A 23414-nucleotide genomic window follows, 5' to 3' on the forward strand; every position below is an offset into this window, starting at 1 on the left:
CGGGATTTTTTGTTTTTGCTTCTGTTGAAGGTGTTTTACAACAATAGCATTTTTCTCTAATCAGTTTCATCCGGTCTCCCCAAAACTATGAATGGGATCAAGCCTGGCATCCTTTACAAACCTCAGGGGAGACATTATCCAGAAAACACAGCTGAAAGTGGGTCAAAGCAGCAACGGCACGGCCACTGTAGGCCAAGGGTGTTCAACGTGAGGCACGGGGGCCATTTGGGGCCTCTGGACTGACTTTATGCGGCCCCCTCCAACCACAATTCAACCACAAATTGATTAAATTAAGACAAAACTTTTAAATTAAAATCTGCTCACAAAAATGTTTGAGGGAACACAAAGTTTCATCATATTTTCATGTTAAACAGGACCTACATTTACTTATTGAGTTATGCTCTAATGTACACCTTAATGAAACTTAGCCAAACAAAGGAAGTGATTTCTGACACAGATCCTGTTTCTGCTGCAGGGAACAAACAAAATGTTTTTTCACTTTTCTTCAATCAAGACCAAAATAATGAGCAAACTAAATGTTTTTTATTTAACAAGGAAAATGACCCATCAATGTCCCATTGATTAAAAAGCAATCTGATTACTTTATTTGTTTAATTAAAATAGTTTATGCTTAGTTGAGTAGGTAAAATTGTTTTTATTTTTGGTGATTTTAGTTTTTACACTGTGAAAACACAAAATCTTACCAAGCATTATAATAGTGCAAATATTTTAGCTTACTTGAAATAAGACAAAACTAACTTACAAGTATATTTTCAGTGACATATAGTAGTTTGTTTTAAGTCAATAGTTTATTATTATTAATAATAATATTATTTGACTTATTAAAAGTGAAATAATCTACCAATGGAACTAGTACTTTTTCATCAATACTAAGGAAATATCGACTTATTTATTGCTGAAAAATTTCTTCCAAGTTAGTTTTGTCAATTTCAAATGTACTACGATATTTTCAATAGAAACTAGACAAGAATACTGTGTATGTTTGCTGTCTGGAAACATATGCAAAATACACTTTTCAACATTTTCACATTCTCCATTAAACTCTCATCATCACATGAATCCATGTCGTGTTTTTAAACGAGAATTGGTTCTCAAATCGTTTATGCTTGTGCACAAGCGACTGCAGAAGGGAATACCTTGCGTGACGCCAAGAACTCCATGCCTTTTGCGACTTGAAAACTGTAGCAGATCAGATCCTCCAGCGTCAGAACTCTCTTGTATAAATCCTCCGGTTCTGTAAAATGAAAAGCATAAAGTGTTTTTCCATCTAGGGTGATTTTTCAAACATCCAAAGCAGCTGAATCTCCTCATCTACGGCTGTTTTTCAAAGCATTCAGTGTGTTCAGCTTCGTACACCTACCAGATAAATCAGACAAGATAAAACTTCATGTGGGAGGAACAAATGTAAAGACAAGTCAACTTAAAGTGATGTCCTGTTTCCTCCTCTTTAAAACATCCGTAACAGATGAGAGATCAAAACGGCTTCTTTTGTGTTTTTTAACAAGATGTCAAGTGAAACGTGTGGTAATGAGCCTCGTCTGTTGAGCAGCTTCTCAGGAGTCCTTCCACCTCTCCACCTGAGTAAACAGCTAATCAGATCTGAAATAACACTTCGGAAATAAAAAGGCCGGCATGCTGAGCCCGACAGGAAACAAACAGACGCCTCCCCAGACTCAGTGGGGTGACAGCGGCTCCTGCTGCAGCGATTGTACCGCCGGACAGGGGGAGGAAACGTCCCATCAGACCTGAAAACAATCTGCGGGGAGCTCTCGTTCCAGAAACGGGCTTGGCCTTTTTACCTTCTTCCTCTTCCTCCGAGTCGCAGTAGCTCTTATCTTCGTTAAAGCCGGAGCTGGCCGAGCTTCCGGTGCTGGCCACGCTCTCCAGGCGGCGCTTCATCAGCTCGCTCAGCTCGCAGCCGGACCCCGCCGACACCACCTTACCGTCCTGCCGCTGGCCGCATCAGGATGAAGCACAGAGTTAAACACTGCAGCTGATTAATGTTTAGATCAAAAGATCACACTGCAAAAGCACAAAATCTTACCAAGTATTTTTGGATTCTAGTGCACAAATATCTTAGTACACATGAAATAATACAAAACTAACTTATAAGTAACTTTTTGGGATTGTGACTAGTTACATTTACTTGAGTAGCTTTTTTGAAAAGATGTACTTTTAGGAGTATTTTTTACATTATGGCGATTTTATTATGAAATATTTCTACTCTTGCTTGAGTAAAATTTCTGGATTTTCTACCCACTGAATGAAGAATAAACATGTTTTAACCAAAAAGTTAACCCGTCACAGAGACACACCTGCAGTTTTTGTTAAAGTTTAATCAGTTTTTTTATTGAAAGAAACTGATTTGGAAAAAAAATTATTTTGCCTGTTTTTGTTATTTTATGTTATTTATATAAATTATTGTAATTTTGGTCCTTAAGATACCAAAATTTCCATTTATCTTTATATTATCTGATTATGTAATTTTTTAATTGTGATCATTTGATCAGTTACTCAGTACTTGAGTTGACTTTTTTTTTACCAAATACCTTTTTACTCTTACTTGAGTAAAAATATGTTGAAGTCCTTAAAATAATTTTATTTCTAATGTTTCCTTGGATTTAAAGGATTCCCTGGAGAAAACATGGTCATATTCTGCAAAAATCCAATATCTTACTGAATAATTTTGGTCTAGTTTATAGTGCAAATATCTTAGTAAACATGAAATAATACAAAACTAACTTCTAGCAAGAAACAGTAGCTTGTTTTAAGTCAAAATTTCTTTAATATTGATGAAAAAGTATTAACTATAAGTAAAATAATCTGCCAGTGGAAGAAAACATTTTAACTTAAAACCTGGGGAAAATGTCCTGCAAGGTTTTGGTAAGATTTTGTGTTTTTGCATGAAGAGAAAGAACAAAACTCACCTTGTAGACCAGAAAGTCATCTCTTTTGCTTCTCAGATAGTTGGACAAGTTGCCGTATTTGCAGAACTCCACAATCATCATTAAAGGTCCTGTTAAACACAGTTTTTGTGGTTATTGATACTGATATTTTTAATCTACAACCTGATTAGGATTTTGTTACAGGTTTGCTCATCTCTAAACACCCTCTGCATTGCAAAAAAAGATAATCTTACCAAGTATCTAGTTTCTACTGCATGTCAGTGCACTTTAAATTAGGCAAAACTAACTTAACAGCAACTTTTCAGCAAGAAATAGGAGCTTTTGTAGAGTCAATAATTTCTTAATGTTTATGAAAAAATATTAAACCCACTGGCAGATTATCTTTCCCTTGTTATAAGTGAAATAATCTGCAAGTGGAACTAGTACTTTTCATCAATTTTAAGGAATTATTTGTTGAAAACCAACTCCTATTTCTTGCTGAAAACTTACTTTTATGTTAGTTTGTCTTATTTCAGAAGTACTGAGATGTTTGCACTAGAAACTGGACAAATAACACTTGGTAACATTTAGTGTTTTTGCAGGGTAAAGCTCACCTCCAGGTTTGGTGCAGGCTCCCAGCAGGTTGACCACATTCAGGTGGTTGCCGATGTGGATCAGGATCTTTAACTCCGACATCAGAGCTTTACGCTCATTCGATGTAGCGCCACCTGCAGAAACAGACAATTTCAGTAAATATCATTACACCTGTTTTTTTAACCTTGTTTTGATGGATCTCTTGAAAACCTTCCTAAAAATATATTTTAGAAGAAAAACAGTATCAACAATGAGAACAAAGTGCTTTTCTATATATATTTATTTTAATATTTTATTTTTAGCAATTTTCCCCACCAGTTTAACTAAAATAATTTTATGATTTTCCTCATTTTTAAGTGCAGTTTAACAGCTTTATGTTTATAAGTTACAGTTTTCAGTCTTCATTTATCAAATTTTAACAACATTGTTTTTCACTTTCTGTTTGCAGTTTGTTTACTTTAATCTGTATCTTTATGAAGATTTAAAAAAACGCTGAACGCTTAAGAGCTGCTTGAAAATGAAATTTGTCTATAGTTTCATGGATTTTGTACAGTCTGAAATAGATATGTGTGCAGTTTGCAAGTATGGAGACAAAACTGGATAAAAAACTAAAATAAATAAAGATACCAGATTTATAAAGCAGCTCTTAATAGATCTAATCACAACTCAAACAAATAAATCCAGACAAAATAAGATAAGCATGTGTGCTTAGTTTACATATCTGATTGTGGTAAATTTAAACAATAACAATGTCTTGAAATATACAAATGAAGACTTTTAGTCTGCTGCTTTGACCAACATCAGATTTATGAGACAAAAGCAGCCATGCAGTCTGAAGTCACAAAGCTGCGGCTTTCCATTAAATCTGACCTGCATCCACTTTTCCTCTCAGAGTCAGTGATTTATCCCCAGACATGATTCACAAAGATAAGACAGCAGACAATAAGTGCAGCTGAGAGCCGTGATGTTGATGTTGATATTCACTTTCTGGTCTTTTGGTTATAATAAAACTGAAAAAATGTTTAATTTAGCTGCCTGTTTTATGCCTTTTAACTTTGATGCAGATGTAACTCACTGGAAATATTTGAAAAAGTAAAGAACATTCATAACACTTTAAGCCACAACTAAACCAGTGTTGTGGTTTGGTTCTTATTCTATTGTTTTAAAACAAAAGAATGAGAAAGTTTGAAGATTTGTTGATAATTTTGCTCTCATTTCTTGCACTTTTGAACTTTTCCTCATCTGCTGATGTGAAGGATCCTACATTAGTCCCAACATTAGCTGGGAAGTTAGAGGTCTTAGCCTTTAGCTCTGCCTCCCTCTGCAACAAACACATCTCCAATTCTTTGCTTTGAACTCCAGTTGCACATGTTATTTTTGAGAAGAGAAATTCATTTGGTTGCTCTCTTAACCCAAGGAACTGATGTTTTTCAACTTTTCTCTTTAGTCATAGCTTGTTTTTACTCTGTTTTATTCCCACCTTTAAGCATTTTTACTGCAACAGTCTTGCATGTTGAGAGCTTGTCAATCCCAAAAGCAGATGCCTCGACGACCTTCCCAAAAGCTCCGTGGCCGAGAGTTTTACCTGATAAAGAAATCAAATATTTCAGAAGAGGATTTAAATCAGACTCCCTGGGGATAAATAACCAAGCATGCAAAGAAAAACAAAAGTTAAAGTTGCAGAAAACACATGGGGGCTTTGATATTCTAGTGTTTAGAGATTAATTTATGGTGCACTTAAGCCGGGGCGACAGTGCAGGTCAGTGTTAAGTGATGACTCAACTGTGCAGCTGCAGAGCGATGCGACACCGATGCCATTTATCTTAACAGCACTCACGATGAACAGCTTCCACAATTACCTCTTAACCCCTCATAATGTTTCTTCCTGACAGATCAGGAAGAAACACGAACAGATTTATTCCAAATAAATCTGTTAGAAGCAAAAGAACTAAACTGGATAAATAACTTGGTTCTGTGAAGTATGCACATCTGTAAACGTACAATGTGGAAAAATCAAATCTTACCAAGTATTTTTGGTATTATTTTTAATGCAAATACCAACTTAGAAGTAACTTTTAAGCACAATATGAGTTTGGTTTCAGTCAATAATTCCTTAATGTTGATGTAAAGATATTAGATTATTTCACTTATAATAACACATTCTACCCATGCTATCAGTGAAATAATCTGCCATTGCACTTTTTCATCAATATTAAGGAATTACTGACTTAAACAATTGTATATATTTTGCTGAACAGTTACTTATAAGTTACTTTCGTTTTATTTAAAGTGTACTAAGATATTTGCACTAAAATGATGAAAGTGATTCAAAAGATGCTTCAGAGGAAGGTTTAATGAAGTGCACATTTGTATATTTTTGCATTAAATTTCCTGTTATAAATGTGTTTGTTTTTTATATGAATTGTGCAGGACAGGTGTCACATTAAGGGGACAAAACCTTCCATTTTCAACAAACGTGTGGAAATATTTCAGAGCCAATGCAGTTAAACTCTAAAAATTGGCAAATGACACTTGATTTTCGAGACTTGTGCCTCTTAAAAAAGTCGGCACTCTTTTCAAAAAGCCTCCAAATTGAATCCTACACTTGCCTTTTTACCCTCTAGTGGAAAACTGAGACTCTTAAGCAATAAAGCAGAGGGGGACTGGACTTCTTCTAATGTTACTTGAGGATTTTTCACCTTTTATCCAAAAGACGTCTTTGGTTTTCAACATGGTTGCCAGAAGCAGGATTATGAGTTGCAGTCATGACACTAATTGGGCTGTTAAGACGATTAGGACGAGTGAGTCACAGCTCTACCCTCTGCTCAGCTCAGTGTTTGGGTTGTTCACACCTCGGGATCTCACATCACACCGTTACAGACGTATCTGGATTGTCAAGTAAAAACTGACCCTACGTTAAACATTGCAGTGACTCACATGTCCCAATTGTCCCTTTAGTGACTTTAATGGCTCTAATAGTGTAAATTTTCTGACTAAAACTTATAAGCCTGTTGCTTGAAATCATGTTCACAACTGAAAAGCCTTTTAAAGTTTATTTTAGCATATTTTATGGATCAGTGACACATAGTCAGTATTCTTTTGGTTGGGAAAAATGATAATAAATGCATTATGTATCAACTGCGATGCAAACACAAATCTGAGTGTGTGTTAAGGTTATTTTTTTGTTGAAATATTGAATTTTCTGAGTATTTATTTTTCGTTACGGCAGCTCACCGAGACGCAGGCGGTCACGAGGAAACTCCCACTTGCTGCTGTCGTACTGAAGAAGATCGTTCTGCTCATCGAGAGGATACTCATCAGGATCGATGATGATAGACGGACCCATCTTATAGTGCGCCGGCTGCTGAAAAGGAAACAGAAGAATCACAATTATTATCGATAGTTTTTGTTATCATCTAGTTTAGTTGAATAAAACATTTGAGCAAGAAGACACTTCACTTTAAAGTAACTGCTTATTTTACCTTTGAATAATTTAAATTATTGTTTCAAATTGCAGGAACAAAGTTTCTGATCTAATGATGAATTTTACTAAACATCACAATGAATTCTGATCTAAAGCATTTAGTGTGAATGGAACATTATCCGCTTTAAAATAAACATTTTCCTTAATAAAACACAAGAATCAGATCAATGTAACGCACTTCCATCTCAGAAGACAAAAACATGCCGCTAAGCATTCTGGGAAATAGTTCCCACTCCTGTATTTTTCTTCATTCGATTTTTTTAAGTGCTAACCTACAAACTCTAGCTTATTCAACTCTGGGAGGTTTGACAAAGTGAATAAAAAGTTAACCCAACTCGCTACTGTAAGTTTATCTTTCACAAACTCACATTTAGGTTCAAAACCTAAAACTGACTAAATTCATTTGACTTAAAGAGAAGAAGACAGCAGACACAACTAAATGACAACTCAGATGTTTTACAGTGTAACTATAACTGCTGATGATGCATGTTGACTATTAATTGTTCCTCTTTAGGCCCAACTACTTCAGTTTTATTTCTGTTTAGTGCTCTGCTCAGCACTGGAATAAATAGTTTCTTATATCTTAGAATTCATTTTGAGCGATAAGGCAGAAGAAAAGGCTGAGCTGTTGTTTCCACATGACCCAAACATTTAGAAATCCAGTTAAATGTGTCATTCAGTGTTAAAATGTGTCACAACCAGCATGGGTTAGTGATGTCCGTGAACCAAACTGGTTTCCACTTGGAGGAAGAAGCCACAGAATTAAAGCTGCAGCGCTCTTACCTTCCTCAGCTTTCGGATGAACAGGATGAGCATAATCCAGAGGAACGTGGCAGCGGCTCCGGTGCACACCAAAATTATGACCTCAATGTTTGACTTGCTTTCATCTCCTGGAAACAGAAGAGCTGTCGTCAGCTGCCTGGATGCTTTGCCGTAAAATCGGCGCACGCTTTTCAGTTCGATTGTTAGCAGGAAGTATTTGGAGAATTTACCATCAAAACCTAAACCGTCTGTTGCAAATTTACAAATAAAACTTGCAGTTGTTGCCTGAAGTCACCAAGGCTTTTATGTCAAGACATTCTTTCTCTGTTTTGTTTACTTGTTAACTTCCTTGACATTTTCCTGTGGATGTACAGAAAAAAAGGAGGTGGAATCAAATTTTTTCGTGGAACAAACACACCGCATTTCTTCCAAGGATTTTTTCTTCAAACATTGTTTTTGAAGTAATTCGTGCAATCACTAACCGTTTATTTTCCAGTCTCTGACTAACATTCACACAGAAAGGACAACTATAAATCTTGATTAAAGAAAGGCTGAACGGCTTAATCAGTTGCAGTGTTGTGCAAAATTACTCATTTTGTTCACATTGCAACCACGTAATGGGATGTATTTATCTGGGACAAAGTAGCATATAATTGTAAGATAGGATGCTCATCTACAGACTGAAATGTCTAAAGATGATCTTTACAAAATTGGATGAATGGGATCCATCTTAAAATCTTAAAGCTGCAGTAACTTTTATAAGAAACAATATTTTTTAAATATTTGTTGAAACTGTCACTATAGTGTGATAGTATGAGACAAATAAACTGAAAAAAAAAAAATAAATATATATATCAAGCTCTTGTGCCTTCTTCCAGTGCTAACTAGAAACAATCAATCAGAGCCAGAAGGCGGGTCTTAGCGCTGTCAATCATGCTCTGTGCTATGATATGATAGGAAATTTTTTTTTCACATGAAAATGATCTTATAAGATAAAAGTGGTTTAGGTTTCTCTTAAATTCCACAAAGTTAAGATGAGAAGCCAGAATGACACCCAGATATTTAAACTCATCCACTTTTTGGATTCCTCGCTGATCAAAATTTACGCCGTATTGTAAAACACACTGCAGCCGCCAAACCTTTAAGAGTCATTAGTGACACTCTCAACACTCCACAGAGGTTATGTCCTCTGGAGAAATGCTCACAGCCAAAACCTTGATCATAAAACCCATGAAGGAATTCACTTGGCATTCCTGGCAGCTGCCAGTTTTCTGTCAGGGGCCATTTTTCCTCACTAAAGTCAGGCCAAAGCTATTTGCAGTGATGAAAAGAAAACAGGGGGCCAGAACGGCCTCTTTGATACGCTGGGATGTGGAGATAAAAAAAAAGAAAAGCAAAAGGCCCCGGCCTTGCTGCTTGGACTAATTGGTCTGTTTGATGTGATCTACTGAGCTGATGTTTTTCTCCTCTCTCTGCAGAGAGACGGACTCACCCAGCACAGTGACGACGGCGCTCGTTTTGGCGAATCCCTCAGCGTTTTGGGCCACACACTCGTACCGGCCCTCGTCGTCTTTCTTCACCCTTTCGATGATGAGGGTCCCGTTTTCTCCCAGTGATACCCCTGCAACACAAAGCTTTGAGCTGATTGTGGTATTTTAATATGAAAAACGCAAGTCCCTACACTCAGGATGTGCAGATGAAATGATTTCTGCATCTCACAAATAACATCACCAATAAAATGTTCTTACATTGATGCTTTATAGTTAAAAAATTAAATAAAATTAGCATCATATCTTGTTATGTGGCATTATTCTGAAACATACCTGGACTCTCGTCCACTTCGACACCATTTTTGTACCACCGGATCAGCGGACGAGGAACCCCCGAAGCAAAGCAGCTCAAGACCAGAGTGCTGCTGCTGTTCACGTCCTGATCGGTCAGATTTTGGCTGAGCAATGGCCGCTGCCGCTCTGCATCAAAATGAGCAGAAAACTGAATTAGAGCAGCAATTAATTTAGAGAAAACAATCTAGCAACCTGTGCTGGAGTAAGCAACAGTATGGAAGTCCAAAAGTGCCACAAATTATTGGGATAAATAAGTCTGTCCATTGATTAGTTAAATGTGTCAATAGTGAATTAAAATAAACTAATTTAGAAATAGAAACAGTCTTTATTGGAGTCCAACAAAAGGGAAATTTGGAGTAGCATACATAAAGTTTCACACAAATAGTAAAAAGCAGTATGTATGAGCATAATGCATAGGTTAAATAAATGTTTATTTCATTCACAAAAAGCAAGTGCACCAATTGCACTATTTAATTATTACACGGTCCTGTTGCAACACATCCTGATTTAATTTTATACATACTCAGATGTAGTGGGCGGGACTACCACTACTCCTGAAATACGATTGGACTGAAGCTGACATGCTGTTCAGGTCAACCAATCAGATGCTAAAGTTTACTTAATGAGCTGTAGTGAAAGTTTAAATTATTTCTTGGCATAGGAACCATAAAATAAATATAATTTAAACATTCAGTAGTACATTTCATGTATGTTTACTAAATTATATATGTAATTATTGACACATTAACTATTTTTATTCAAATTAAGATCCTGTCTTGTGGTACTTTATTAGACATGATGGAAATGTTGTTTCTAACCTTTCAACTCCAAGGCGACCATCTTGACTTTGGACTTTTTCGGTTTCTGCAGCTTGTATGCGTGGCACCGGTACCCTGCAGTGCTGCTTTCGGACACATTGCGCACATTGAGAGATATGGAAATGGAGTATTGGTCCACCCGGAGGTTGGATGCATCGGTGGTGATAGTTTTATTCCTGGAGTCCAGCCACTGTAGGCCTGTGTAGAGGTAACGGGTCGCCCTACAGGTCAGGGTGACGTCGTCTCCCTCTATGGCTGTTCGAGGTTCGATGGCAACTTCCTCCGGTTCATCTAAACAGAAGAAAACTTTGCATCATCTTCATAAATCTTCCCCAGCTACAAATGTGTTCAGCCGTCAGCAGTACTATGCACTAGTTGTGCTCTTTAAACCATAAACCACTTGCCAGAAGAGAAGGAATGTCAAATTTGAAGTTGTTTCCTGTTTAATCACCATTAATTGGAAGCACGTTGGTGGACAGCGTGCCTGACGGCACTTCTGCGCTCCAACTGGAGCGAGAATGACTATGTGACCCGCGGGAACCAGACTGTGCTTGTTTATTCAGTTTTGTTGGAAAGTGTTCTCTGTTCTTTGAAGACAGATGTTATTACAATTGTCCTCTTCTCTTTTTTTTCCTCCATCTTCCCCTGGAGGAGAGCCGGGTACCTCCTGGGAATCGGATAACCCTGCAGGTTGTTCAATTCTTAAAACGTTTTCTGCTCATAAGGAGAAGTGATTTGCTCAGGTTTTATTAAAAATACAAAAAAAAGTGTTTTGCTTTATTCCAACACGTCATTCCTGCTGTTATTACATAACCGTCTCAACAGACAACCTTTTGGGGAACATTTGGAAACGCTCAGATGCACATGAAAAGTAAATTCTCACTTGTGCACACAGGCTGAGAGAAAGAGGAATGACCTGCTGGCACCGGAGCAGGAATGCAGTTATTCATAGTTGTTTTTAAACGCGTGCCATTACAGCGCCCCATATGGCTCAGGACACGTTCGCCTCTCTTCCCCCTTTCGGGCCGTTCAGCTACAGTGGAAGATGTTTTCAATTAATGCCCCCCTCTGGTCTCTTTATTGCACAACACAATCTGTGCATTCCTTTCCCGCTCTTGCAGTTCATTAAAGCGAGCACTGCAGATGATTTGAAATAATCCAGCGCTTTGAAATTACTGCTGAAACTATTTCTGATTTCTTTGAGCGACACTTACCATCAACGTAGAATGGGAGAATCATGTTGAAAGTGGCGAGTTTGTTCTGGGCTTTGCAGAGGTAATGTCCAGACACACGAGCCTCTCTGATCACCAGGGTGCTCACAGTCTACGAGAGATGATTCAGATTAAAATCAATAATTGAACAGATCATCAGAATTATAAAGAATATTCTCTTTTACGTTTCTGTTAGTTCACTTTTGTTTACTTTACTCACTTCAGTTTACTTTAGTTCAATTTACTTTGCTTGGCTTTACTTTGGTTCAGTTAATTTTACTTTATTTTAGTTCAGTTCAAATTAAATTATTTTGTTCCACTTTATTTCTGTTCAGTTTAGTTCATTTAGATCACTTATTTTTGTCAAATATGTTCACATTCACAATTCAAATACCATAATATATATTTAGATCATTATTTGTACAGTTATCTAAATATTAAAGTATAAATGTATTTAATCCAGCCCCCTTTCTTTGATGTGCTTACTTTTTACACGTTGTTCTTTACTTAAAGAAAGGAAAAGAGAAAAATATAGTGTGATTTTGTGTTCATACCAGGAATTTAACTAACTATAATGGAAGAAAAATGATACGTGATACAAATAAAAATCTGAAAAATGTGGTGTGGTTTCATATTTAGCCATTAATGTGATATCACAAACTAGAGTCCAGTGTAAGTCTAAATCTCCTGATTTAGATCAACCAGTTAACCTGACATGTTTTAAGATGGTGAGAGGAAGCTGGAGTACCCAGAGAGGATCCACCCATCCACAGGGAGGTCATCAAATTTCCAACCAGTTTCTGTGAGATTTAATCTCAAAATCAACACAGATTTTTCATTTCTAATTTCCACACATTTCCAGAGAAGATTTCTGGATTTTCATTTTACATTGAACATTTACCTAAACGCCATCCAATCACTACGTGCCTGCAGACGTCTGTTTCAGTGTGTGGTACTTCTGCATTCAGAGTCCTGATGTTAATGAACGGATACATCTGGATTTTTAAATCCCACTGAGTCACCCTCAAATCTTTGCTACATGCCGAGAGCTGGGCCACAGTGCGTATTTCCTGGAAAGCAGCACTAATGACATACTCAATTTACAAAAAATACAACATTTTAATGGCGTAGATAGACAAAATAATAACTGCAGCTTGGATGAGAGCCAGATGGCGGGTAGGTTCTGTTGGGAACATCTGTTTTCTTTGGCATATAGTGAGCTACACTGAGGAGGATTGTCTGGTGTATGCTGGGTCATAACTTCCTGGGCTGCCATTGTGTTCGCTCTCAGACTAAATTAACCTGTTTCAGCCCCTTAAAATGTCCAGGCAGCACCGAAAAATTAAAGTTGTCGGCCAATCCATGCTGATATATCATCTGTAAAAACATGGCGGAGAAGTCTTATCGTATTATGTTACCCTCCATGATGCAACCTGAGATTGAAAACATTCACACTCCTCAGAGGTGACCTGACCAGACGCACTGTGACCCGCATGCCCCCCGCCCCCAGGCCAACATCTTCCCTCATACTGTGAGTTGGGCGAGCTTCGCCTCTCCACTGGGCCGCTCCGAGGCCCGGCCCCGACTGTGTTCTTATTCACAGGCCAGCACGATTTATGTGGGCTGACAGAGAGGAATTTGCTGCCAACAAATCCCTCTCCCTTTAAACCACGGCTTGTTATCATTGACCCTCAGTGCTAACCCTTATAAAATACCAGCGACTGGCCACAAGCATGTGTAAATTAGTTATGCCGCCCCATTTATGTCAGGGATATATTAGAACTGAGGCACTGTGCATTTGATAAATTTACAGATAATTAAAGGTGACCTATTATTCTTCCTTGAACAGGCTGGATTGGTTTATGGGCAACACAAAAGATGTTCATTATACTTCTTATTTTTTAAACAAAATCCTTCTTACAAGGTGAGATTTCAGTCTGATTGGTTCTTTTTATTTTGAGTTTCAGAATTAAATTAATTATACAACCATATGTCTTTGAAAAGCAGAACTGCACTGTAAAACATTTAAGCTGCATTCAGTTGTGTCTATCTCTTACTCTTTAAGTCAAATTTTGTAATTTTAAGATTTTCAACCTTAATATGTGAGTTTGTGAAAGATAAACTTACAGTGATAAGTTGTGCTAACTTTTGTCAAACCTCCAAGAGTTGAATAAACTAAAGTTTTTAGGAAAGAAGAAAAAGACGGGAGTGAGAGCTATTTCCCAGAATGCTTAGCGGCATGTTTCTGTATCCTGAGATGGAAGTGCATTACATCGATCTGACTCTTGTGTTTTATTAAGGCAAATGTTTATTTTAATGCTTGAGGATAATGTCACGTTCATAATAGACATGTGGCTCTTTAACTGGGTGAAGGCAGTTTTTTTTTCTTGCAGAAAGTAAAATAATTATTTGGTTTAAATTACAGAATGAAGGGAAAGATAACATTTCAAGATTAATGATTCATTGATAAATAATGAACGTTATCAGAACTAGAAAACAATGTTTAGACAACTTGTCTCTTGTTGTTAAATCAGCTTCATGGACGTTAATTTCTGAGCACAATTTTCTTGTTGATTTAAATTTCACTTTCAGGGCAGCAGGTGGAATTTAATGTTCAAGTTAATCCACTTTTAAATGTTTTACAGTGTAGAGTCTCCTGCACAACCAACAAGGAAGCAGCAAGAGGTTTCTGGATGTTAGTCAACAACAAAACACTTGTCTTTTCCAGCAGCCATTGTACAGCGCATGCAGCGGTAAAACCAGAATTTCACTAGTGGAATTTGTACTTTTTCATTTATATTAAGCAATTATTGACTTAAAGAAGAAGCACCAGTATCTTGCTGAAGTCTTATTTCAAGTGCAATAAGGTATTATCACTAGAAACTAAACCAAAAATACTTGGTGAGATTTTGTGTTTTTGCAATGAGGTTAGCTGACTGCTAGCCTCAGGCGTTGTCGTTTAGAGGTCAAATGCACGGATCTACACCTCTGTGTTTAACGCACAACCAAAACCCAAATAAATGAAACACACACGTGTTTCAGAGCATTTCTCACACTCAGTAGGACTGAATGCGTGCAGACTTCATTTGAATCAGATGGACTTGCGCAGCAGCTCTGTGCATTTGTGTTTGAACTCAGCGAAAAGTTATTCAGATGTCAGTCAGATGTTAGAAGCAGTGCAAGTATTTTCTCTGCTGCATTTTTATGGTCTGAAGATATTTTTCTCTCTCTCTCAAACTGTCACTGGGTGTTGAAATTTTGTGTTTAAGTTGGCTGAGGCTTCCTTATGCCTATAGCAATAAAGCAGCCTAAGTATCTCATGTCTTCCTGAGTATTCCTGGAATAAATCACGTCTCTTTAAGTGCATGAAGGAAGGTAAACAGATTTTGTGCCGATTAGGGGAGCTGAGGACATTTAATTGGTTGTGGTTACACAAGGTTACAAAATTAACCAATTAATCATTATTGCTATTTTTCAAGCTAATTATGAACAAAAAAACAGACATCAGATGTTTAGAAATGAATAATTTAGTACACACCTTGTTTTTTTCTTGAACCAGTTCCGTCTGGACATTTATACTGGTGATCAAGTTGTGGAAATTATTACTTTGTTCATTAAGCGTCACCGGGACTGGATCATTGTCGAAGATGCAACTGCAAAGAAAAGAAGTTTTAAAACTCTTTATGTTGCATTTTCAGTGATCCAAACTTATCCTGCGAAGATTAGATCAACAGAAAGCTAAACAGCAAATATCATCATATTCTAGAGAAATAAGAACATTTGAAACATTTATAGATCATAACTGACCTTTTCTGTGTTTTTCAAAGCAGGCAATTGACTTTAAAAGAACTTTTGACAACAAAAACCCTTTCCAATCTGCAATGTTAAAAGAACTCTTGCACATCAGACTTGGTTAATTTATTAAAAACGATCTGTGGAATTTGGAAAGGTAAATTGAGCAATGATTAAACAGCAAGACCACAGCTGTTGTTTGTGAGCATAAAGTGTAAATTACACAACATTTTCTGCTGTTTATGTGTTCGTAGTCTTAGAAATGATTAGAAATGATTGTTTAGATTAAAATGTGTTGCTATGAGGAAACTAAAAGTGAACAGAGTTTAAATGGCATGAAAGGTGTTCTCAGAATAATGCCATCTAGGTTTAAATCTCAGGAGTGAAACAGACTGATAATGTAGAGAAAAGTGAGACTTAAATCAATCACTTCTATAAAACATACTTGTACTGACAAATTAATTTGTTCTCAATGTTGTGGATTACAGACAGACTGGACTCTCAACAGAGTCCTTTTAAATCTCTCCATAGGGTTCTGGTTTGCTAAGTCTCCAACTCATTAAAGGAAAAACATCATATAAATCTTAATTTTATGAACTAAATTTGAGCTATAGACTTTGAATTCACCACTTTGACAATCTTTCGCTTTGTGTTGATTGTTTTTCCTTCCATGCTTTTTTTATTTGTTTGTTTTATTGTCTCTAGTGGCCTTTATTTGATATTGAATTGACAAGAAAGTGAGTAATGAGAGAAGGGGGAAGGCATGCAGCAAATCGAACCTGCGTCAGCCGCGTTGAGGACTAAGGCCTCCATATATGGGTTGTGCTTAACCGCCGTGCCACCACACCACAACTTTCCACGCTTTTTAATTATTTTCAATGCCCGTCACACATGAAAATGCCTATCATGAGCTACAACCCAAAATACAAAGAAGCTGCTGCTCATTAAACTGAGTGAGTGAGGAACAGTCCAAGTCTGGTTCGGGTCTGAGAATTTGATTTGAGCCAACCTCCCCTCGCCCCTCATCCCTGAAACCTTTCACTGCTCTTGGTGAACAATTAACCTGATGAGGCAAAAAGGAGAGGAGGAAACAGCAGTAGCGACAGGAAGGGCTGTGCACCGCCACGTACAGGAATCACCGCACTCTGGACTGAGGAGATAAGGCCGACCCTAAACCTTGACGGTCAGCTGGGAACAGCTGATAACTCCTCAGCCTGGAGATAAAGACATCCTCATGTTTGGCCCCCTCGTCACCTCTAAACCCCCCAGTTTTCTCCAAAAGATTAAAGGTGACCCATTATGCTTCCTTGAACAGTTTAGGATAGGTTCCTTACAGTTTTTGCACAAAGTAATTCTTAGATGAGGAGATTTTAGTTCTGCCTATGAGCAGTTTTAGGGCCTCTTTTCACTTTAAATCCATATAAACTGCTCCTGGCCACGCCCACCAATTTGATGTTTACACTCGCACATGAAAATGGCTGCAAACAGATGCGCACTTAACAACAAAACACTTGTCTTTTCAGGCAGAGCATATCTGGGCAAAGTAGAGAGTCTTTAGTCAGAGCCTTCCTCTAATTTGTTGTAACACAGACTGCTACAAGAGATCTTTCCTGCCTACAATAACTCTTTGAAGAATTTGAATTAGTATGACATTTAATTTCCCTTCGAGATCAATAAAGTATTTTTGAATTTGCATTTGAATGCATATAAAACCAGCTGACCAAACATTCTGGAACTCTGCTGGGGTTGCTAGGTAACGGGTTGGATTATTCCGGGGTCGCTAGGTAACAGGGAAGTGCCTGCTGATTTATGAAGTTACATTCAGAAGGTTTTTAAAAAAACGGCTCATTTTCCAGACACTAAAAAAAATATTAACTTATTGCTTAAATGTGGCTGCTTTTTTTTTTTTTTTTTTTAAGTGTTTTGACTGTTTTAGAAGCAGTAGAGACCCAAATGGAAGAAATTTTTGTATAATACATCCCCGTTAGGATTGAGGTATGAGCTTGAAGGGCCGTTTTTTGGACTTACAGTGACATGTTCTGTGTTGGGTGATGCTTGTATAAAACAAACATTTTTGTGCAATTGGTTTCCCACCAGGCTGCAGTTGTTCCTCCGTCTCATTAGCTGGTCACCACAGTGCAGCCACTGTTCCTGATGCCAGCCTCGATTATGCTTAGGTCTGCACACAGACTTTGTTTGACCTCTGCTTTGATTTATCAGAAATCCATAAACCGCACGTTGTTCTTGGAGAAAATGTAAAAACTTGCAGATTAAAATCATCTAGCATGAAACATAATTTAGTCTCCTTCAGTCCACTTTGTTGTTTTTGTCAGCGTAGTCTGAGGCTGATATGCCAAATGTAATGGCCCATTGTTTTCCTGATTTTAGCAGTCCTGGGTTTGCTGGTACCCCCAACAGGCCAGGATCTCAGTAAACGTCCTAATATTTATTCTTTTCGCGGGTTCACTTCCAGGCCGGCATTCGTGCAAAGTCACTCGGCGCTATTCAGCTTTGCAATAGCTCAGGGAATCTGAGATTTAATATATTTCCCCCATGTTTCTCATTCAGCCCACGGAGCTATTGACCAGAAATGAGAGGGCAGCTCTTGAATGTTTCCATGTTTTGATTTATTTGTCATCTTCTGGGACAGACTGAGCTGAATCAGAGTGGATGTGTTGCAATGTTGGCTACCCAGGGCGGAATGGTGACTCAGTTTCCTATAATAAGCATTTCCTAATACTTGTTTTAGCTTGTGGTGAATCTGGTGGTCATAATTAGTTCATTCTTTCATTAGAGCTTAAATTAAAGATAAAACCCCAATATTCATTCAAAGTTCAGTATAAATATTTTTTTCTGAAATAATAAAAAAAAGCGAATCATGATTGTTTGTGCACAAATCTGTAGTAGCTTTTTTCTGAACTGTAGAAGGTGAAATTCTTGTTATTCTAAATGAAAACATAGGTTTAGAAGACAGTTCTTCTTAAAGTGCGTCCATGATCTGATTTCTGTTCATTTAGGCTTCACTTTTGCTTTAAATGCAGTGTGTTAGCTCAGGTTTGCCGGTGGATAGTGAGCAGGGATCTGTGTCAGAAAGCAGGTTCAGTAACTGAACTCAGTGAGTTTCTCTCTGTCTCCATCATAATGCTGAACCGGTTCATAAGAAAAAAGACTCGAAAGGACTTGAAATCCCAAGTTTCAGATTTGGGACTTGAAGACAAAGACTTGAGACTTGCAAAACACTGATCTGGTCTCACCTCTGTGAACTTGATGTTTTAGCTTCCAGTAAAGTTTTTTGTCGAGTGGGAAGCTACAGAACCGTGACTGAAAACATAAGATGGTGACTCACTGTTCACTGTTCACTGTTGTGATGGTGTGACACGGCTGCCACAGCCAGGTGATGCTGGGCAGCGGCACGCCGAAGGCGGTGCAGGTCAGCTGTTGCTGCTTGCCAGCCATGTACAGCTGCACGTCCTGGTTGGAGAGCTCCGCCTCAAAAATAGTCGGCTTAACTGCGAGGAAACAAAGAGAAACAGGTTGTGGTATCCCATAATGTCTTTTAATGAAAAACGACAATCATGATGGATAGCTGAGGGGAAAAAGGCATCCTTGAGTCCAATTGTCCTTTAGATACTTTGCAGAAGAAGAATGACAAGAAGGCTGGAGATCCAGGGGCCTGGAGGTCAGAGAGCGACCTTTCTGCGACCTCACGCTCCGGTCACTGATTCAACCGTGTAATGAGCAACAGATCAAGATACTTGTCCCAACTCAGGAGGTTGTCCAGATCACTCAGCAATTCCTAAATATTCACAAAGCTGCAGTGTTTAATCAAATTAGTTGTGATTAGTTGTGATTCATTTTGATTAATTGTGATTAAAAGAGAGAAGAATGTACTTTCTTGATCCCCAATGGGATTGACAAGCTACTGCATCCAAGATGTTAATACAAATATGACCATAAGTGATAAAATTATATATATATATATATATATATATAAGCATAAGAATGGTACAAGTAGTTCAAATATGACTGAATCGATTAGTCATTAGTACATAGACTCACAAAAAGCACATTTGCTGAAAAATCAATATACTAAGACCAGTTACAAAGCCAAAACTGTTAAAAAAATATATAAAATTTGCATTTAGGATACAAAAAATCTTTTCCGTGTAAATATATTTTACCCGAAACTCCTCAGGTGGCAAAAGTTTTTATTTTCATAGTTCAAATTTTGTAACAAAACAAACAAACAAACAAACTAACAAAAAACACATATTAAGCACCTTTTGCTATCAAATTTTTAATCATTTAATTGATCAGCCCTGAACTGTATTGATGCAGAAACCATTGAGCTTTTTACTTTTAGAAGTATTTTTAGCTGGAGATGCATCCTTTGCTACAAATGATCAAGCATTCACCAAAGGAATGCTATGTTATTGCATTTTAGGAGATAAAATGCAATAACATAAAAAAGGAAACTGAATAGTTTCTTTGCATATTATGTTACTGTATCGCAAAGAAATGGCTTAAGTGGTTAAAAGAAAAAAAGCTGAATGTACCCATTTTTATTTGCTTAATCGTCAGAATAATTGATAGTATAATCGATTACTTAAATAATTGTTAGTTGTACAAGGTTGAAGTATGAAAAATCCCACCTCCTTGCGTCAAGCATCCAGAACTCGTTCATAACTTCAAACATCAAAACCCACATAGTTCTCTAATCGTTGCCAGAAATATTTATTTGCTTTTGTTTATTTCTGTCTGAGAGTGTTGTTTTTTTTTGTTTTTTTTGTCATTCCAATAACTGGCACAAAGCCTAACAGTCAAGGATCGTAAATAAAGATTGCACACGCCAGAAGGGGTCCAATTTTTCCACTTTTTGGTACGCCATTGGGATTTCTCAGAAAACTTTGAAGAAGTTAATAGAAAAGGTTGCGCCCTCTCTCCCCCACCATGGCAAGCAGTGCCTCTCTGTTCTCTATAGAAAGCAGACTACCCACAACAGGCCTAAAATGTTTACAGCCTCAAGTGTTAACGGCCATCAGCATCGCTCATAAAGTCATCCAAACACTGAAATCCAGGTTCTTGTACTTGTTGCATGGAACATTTTCTTTCTGTGAGCAGCCCTGTCTGTGTGTACACATGCGAGCGGCACAATAGCGCTCTGGCCATTTACACGCCACCCCAAGCCCCTTCAGAAGAGCCTCAGTAATCAACAACAGCTGCCTGTGCTACGTCAATCCAGCGCTGGAAACAACAAGCCCCCAAATTCCTCTCATTCTGGAGCTGCTACCTGCCGCCCAGAGCAGCTGGGCCTCAGTCGCATTACCTCAGAGCGCCTACCTTCAACGATCAGAGTGTAGCTAAGATTCCTGAGCATGACCCGGCTGCCCACGGTTATGGTGTAAACCCCAGAGTGCCTCTCCTTCAGTTCGAGGATGGACAAGCTGTAGCCGGACATCTTGTAGCAGGTTGAGTTCTTAAAAATGGCGACGCCGTCTTTGTACCTGGGATTTGGAGGGAGAAAAAAATGTAGTCATGATGATTGAAATAATTTGTTTTTATTGTTATCTGAAGCAGATTTTTGAAATGTAGATGCATACACTGCAAAAACACAAAATCTCACAAAGTATTTGTGTCTAGTTTCAAGTGCAGCTATTTTACTGCTCTTGAAATAAGACAAAAATAACTTGCAATCTGAGCCAGATTGTAAGTTTACAAGTTATTAAACTAGGTTAGTTTACTAAGTTGACTTAGTTACCTAAGTTTAGTAAACTAACCTGTTAGTTTGCAAGTTTACTACCTTTACTTACTAACTTACTTCAGTAAACTAACTTAGTTTACTACATATTATTTCAAGTTTACTAAGATGATTTGCACCAGACCAAAAATACATTAAATTTTACATACAATAAATTTTGTGTTTTTGCAGTGTAGGAAATTGTCAACATCCTCTTACTGCAACAAAACAAAATATAACCAAGTATTTTTGGTCCAGTGCAAATCATCTTACTAAACTTGAGATAAGACAAAACTAACTTAAATAAATTAATAAAATAAATAATTACTTAATATACTTTTTCTTTCTTTCTTTTTTTTTTACAGTACTAGTTCCACTAGCAGATTATTTTACTTTTAATAAGACATTTTTCCCATGTTGTTGCCCCAGTTTCCAGTCTTTTTCTGGTTCATCATAACGAAACACATTCCCACAGCATGATGCTGCCTCCACCTTGTGTCACCATAGACTAACAGTGTCAGTTTTCAGATACAAAGAACTGGCATGTAAAGTCAAGCCGTGTTCTCATCTGAGCAGGAAACCTTATTCCACTTGTTTTCTTGTAAAGTGTAGCCTACCATAAAATCACGTCTGGTCGTGGCAACGCTTTGACTCTAGGCTCTAACACAATCCTCTTTGTATCCTCTCGGACAATCACTCTGCCGCTGTTGCTGTGTTTATGAGATATGTTGAGGAATGGATGCTCTGCAGCAGAAGAGAAATTATAAATAAAACAGAAACCCACTCTGTTTCATGAATAATATCCAAATTATTCTCATATCACTACAGAAGACCCCCTGTTACATCATGCTTACCATAGACAATTACTCTTGCTGAAGCATTGTGGTGTGTTATTCCATCAGTCGAAGCTGTGCAGAGATACATTCCTCTGTCTGCCATTGTTATATTTGGCAACACCAAAGTTTTGCTCATTTTGTTAAAACCACCAAGTGTCAGATCAACTTTGCTCGTATGGTATCGATTTTCCTGGGGAGAAAAAAGCATCATAAACATCACTGCTGTAAGTTTTGACAGTCACTTTTACAAAGCCGTGCCTTGCTTACTTTATGCTTTGGAAAAACCCAGATGAACTTTATTCTTCCGTTTGGGCCCGTCTCCCCGCTGCAGTTAAGGACAAGCGTGTCGCCAACCAACACTTTGACATGATCTGGTGTGACTTTTAAATTATTTATATTTTTAGCTGGAGAACAGAGGAAAATATGTTAGTAAATGTTATATTTTATATTTGTTATATTTGTTATATTTCTCAGAATAAAATTTGAACTTACAGAATTTGTGTGGAATGTAGGAGGACGTGAAGTTTTTCCCACCAAAGTTAGATGTACACTTGAGCTGCATATAGTAATTATCTGGAATCGTGAACCCTACTTTGGGATCCCACACCGTCTCTACTTCTTTTGAAAGCGCTGGATTCTGTAGTGATAAAGGCAAGGTTACTTGTTTTAAGCAGCACTTCTAAAGTTCACCTATTAGGCTTCTTTGAACATGGCTACTGTAGGTCTATAGGATGCATAAAACATATTATTATTATTATTATTATTATTATTATTATTATTATTATTATTATTATTTCTTTTTTTGCATAAAATCATTCTTAGATTATGATATTTTAGTCTGCTCAGTTCTGCCTATTTTGAGCTCCTTTCATAATGAAATGTTATGAAATAACATAAGCTGATGCTGGCCATGCCCCCAAACCCAACGCTTGCATGTGAAAATGGCTGCAAACACATGCGCAATAATACAACGGTACATCTTTGAAAAGGCTTAGTAGAGCCCCCTGCACAACCAACAAGAATGCAGCAAGAGGTTTCTGGATGGTAAGTCAATAACAAAACACTCTTCCTTTCCAGCAGCCATTATACAGCAAACACTGTGGTAAAATTAGATGGCCAAATATGCTGGAGCTATGCTTGGGTTGCTAGGTAACGGGCAGAATTCCGCTGGGGTTGCTAGGTAACGGTGCACTGGAACTTAATAATAGGTAGGTTTTTGACATGGTTTTGACTTGGCTCATTTTTCAGACACCAAAAATGTTTTATCTTATTGGCAAAAAAGCAGCTTTTTAAGTGTTTGTGGGGGGTTTTATTTTAGAAGCAGTAGAGACACAAATGGACGTACAAAAACAATCACTGACTGAAGAGAAAAGGTTTCAACTTCATTTAATATGCAACTTCTGCTTTACTAAGATCACCTGGGGACTAAC

At 37.5% G+C, this 23414-nt stretch overlaps 1 protein-coding gene across 2 annotated transcripts in view; it reads right to left on the reverse strand.

The window, feature by feature from the left end:
* Positions 1 to 23414, reverse strand: part of kdrl (kinase insert domain receptor like) — a 57567-nt gene that overhangs the window by 16337 nt on the left and 17816 nt on the right. The window contains exons 5-22 of one of the 2 annotated variants that reach the window (XM_015001558.2): positions 22477 to 22621; positions 22252 to 22388; positions 22003 to 22174; positions 21766 to 21892; positions 20752 to 20915; positions 18758 to 18920; positions 15158 to 15272; positions 11623 to 11731; positions 10409 to 10699; positions 9570 to 9716; positions 9239 to 9367; positions 7768 to 7874; positions 6735 to 6861; positions 4981 to 5085; positions 3521 to 3634; positions 2949 to 3037; positions 1821 to 1974; positions 1158 to 1255 (exon numbers count right to left, since the gene is read on the reverse strand). In XM_015001558.2, the coding sequence (XP_014857044.2) occupies positions 1158 to 1255; positions 1821 to 1974; positions 2949 to 3037; positions 3521 to 3634; positions 4981 to 5085; positions 6735 to 6861; positions 7768 to 7874; positions 9239 to 9367; positions 9570 to 9716; positions 10409 to 10699; positions 11623 to 11731; positions 15158 to 15272; positions 18758 to 18920; positions 20752 to 20915; positions 21766 to 21892; positions 22003 to 22174; positions 22252 to 22388; positions 22477 to 22621 (2493 nt within the window). Of the gene's footprint in view, positions 1 to 1157; positions 1256 to 1820; positions 1975 to 2948; positions 3038 to 3520; positions 3635 to 4980; positions 5086 to 6734; positions 6865 to 7767; positions 7875 to 9238; positions 9368 to 9569; positions 9717 to 10408; positions 10700 to 11622; positions 11732 to 15157; positions 15273 to 18757; positions 18921 to 20751; positions 20916 to 21765; positions 21893 to 22002; positions 22175 to 22251; positions 22389 to 22476; positions 22622 to 23414 lie in introns of both variants that reach the window. The other variant, XM_015001550.2, reaches the window with a different exon arrangement.

This window comes from Poecilia mexicana, unplaced genomic scaffold (assembly GCF_051168715.1).
Source record: "Poecilia mexicana isolate PSO_F unplaced genomic scaffold, ASM5116871v1 scaffold_10, whole genome shotgun sequence".
NCBI lineage: Eukaryota > Metazoa > Chordata > Actinopteri > Cyprinodontiformes > Poeciliidae > Poecilia > Poecilia mexicana.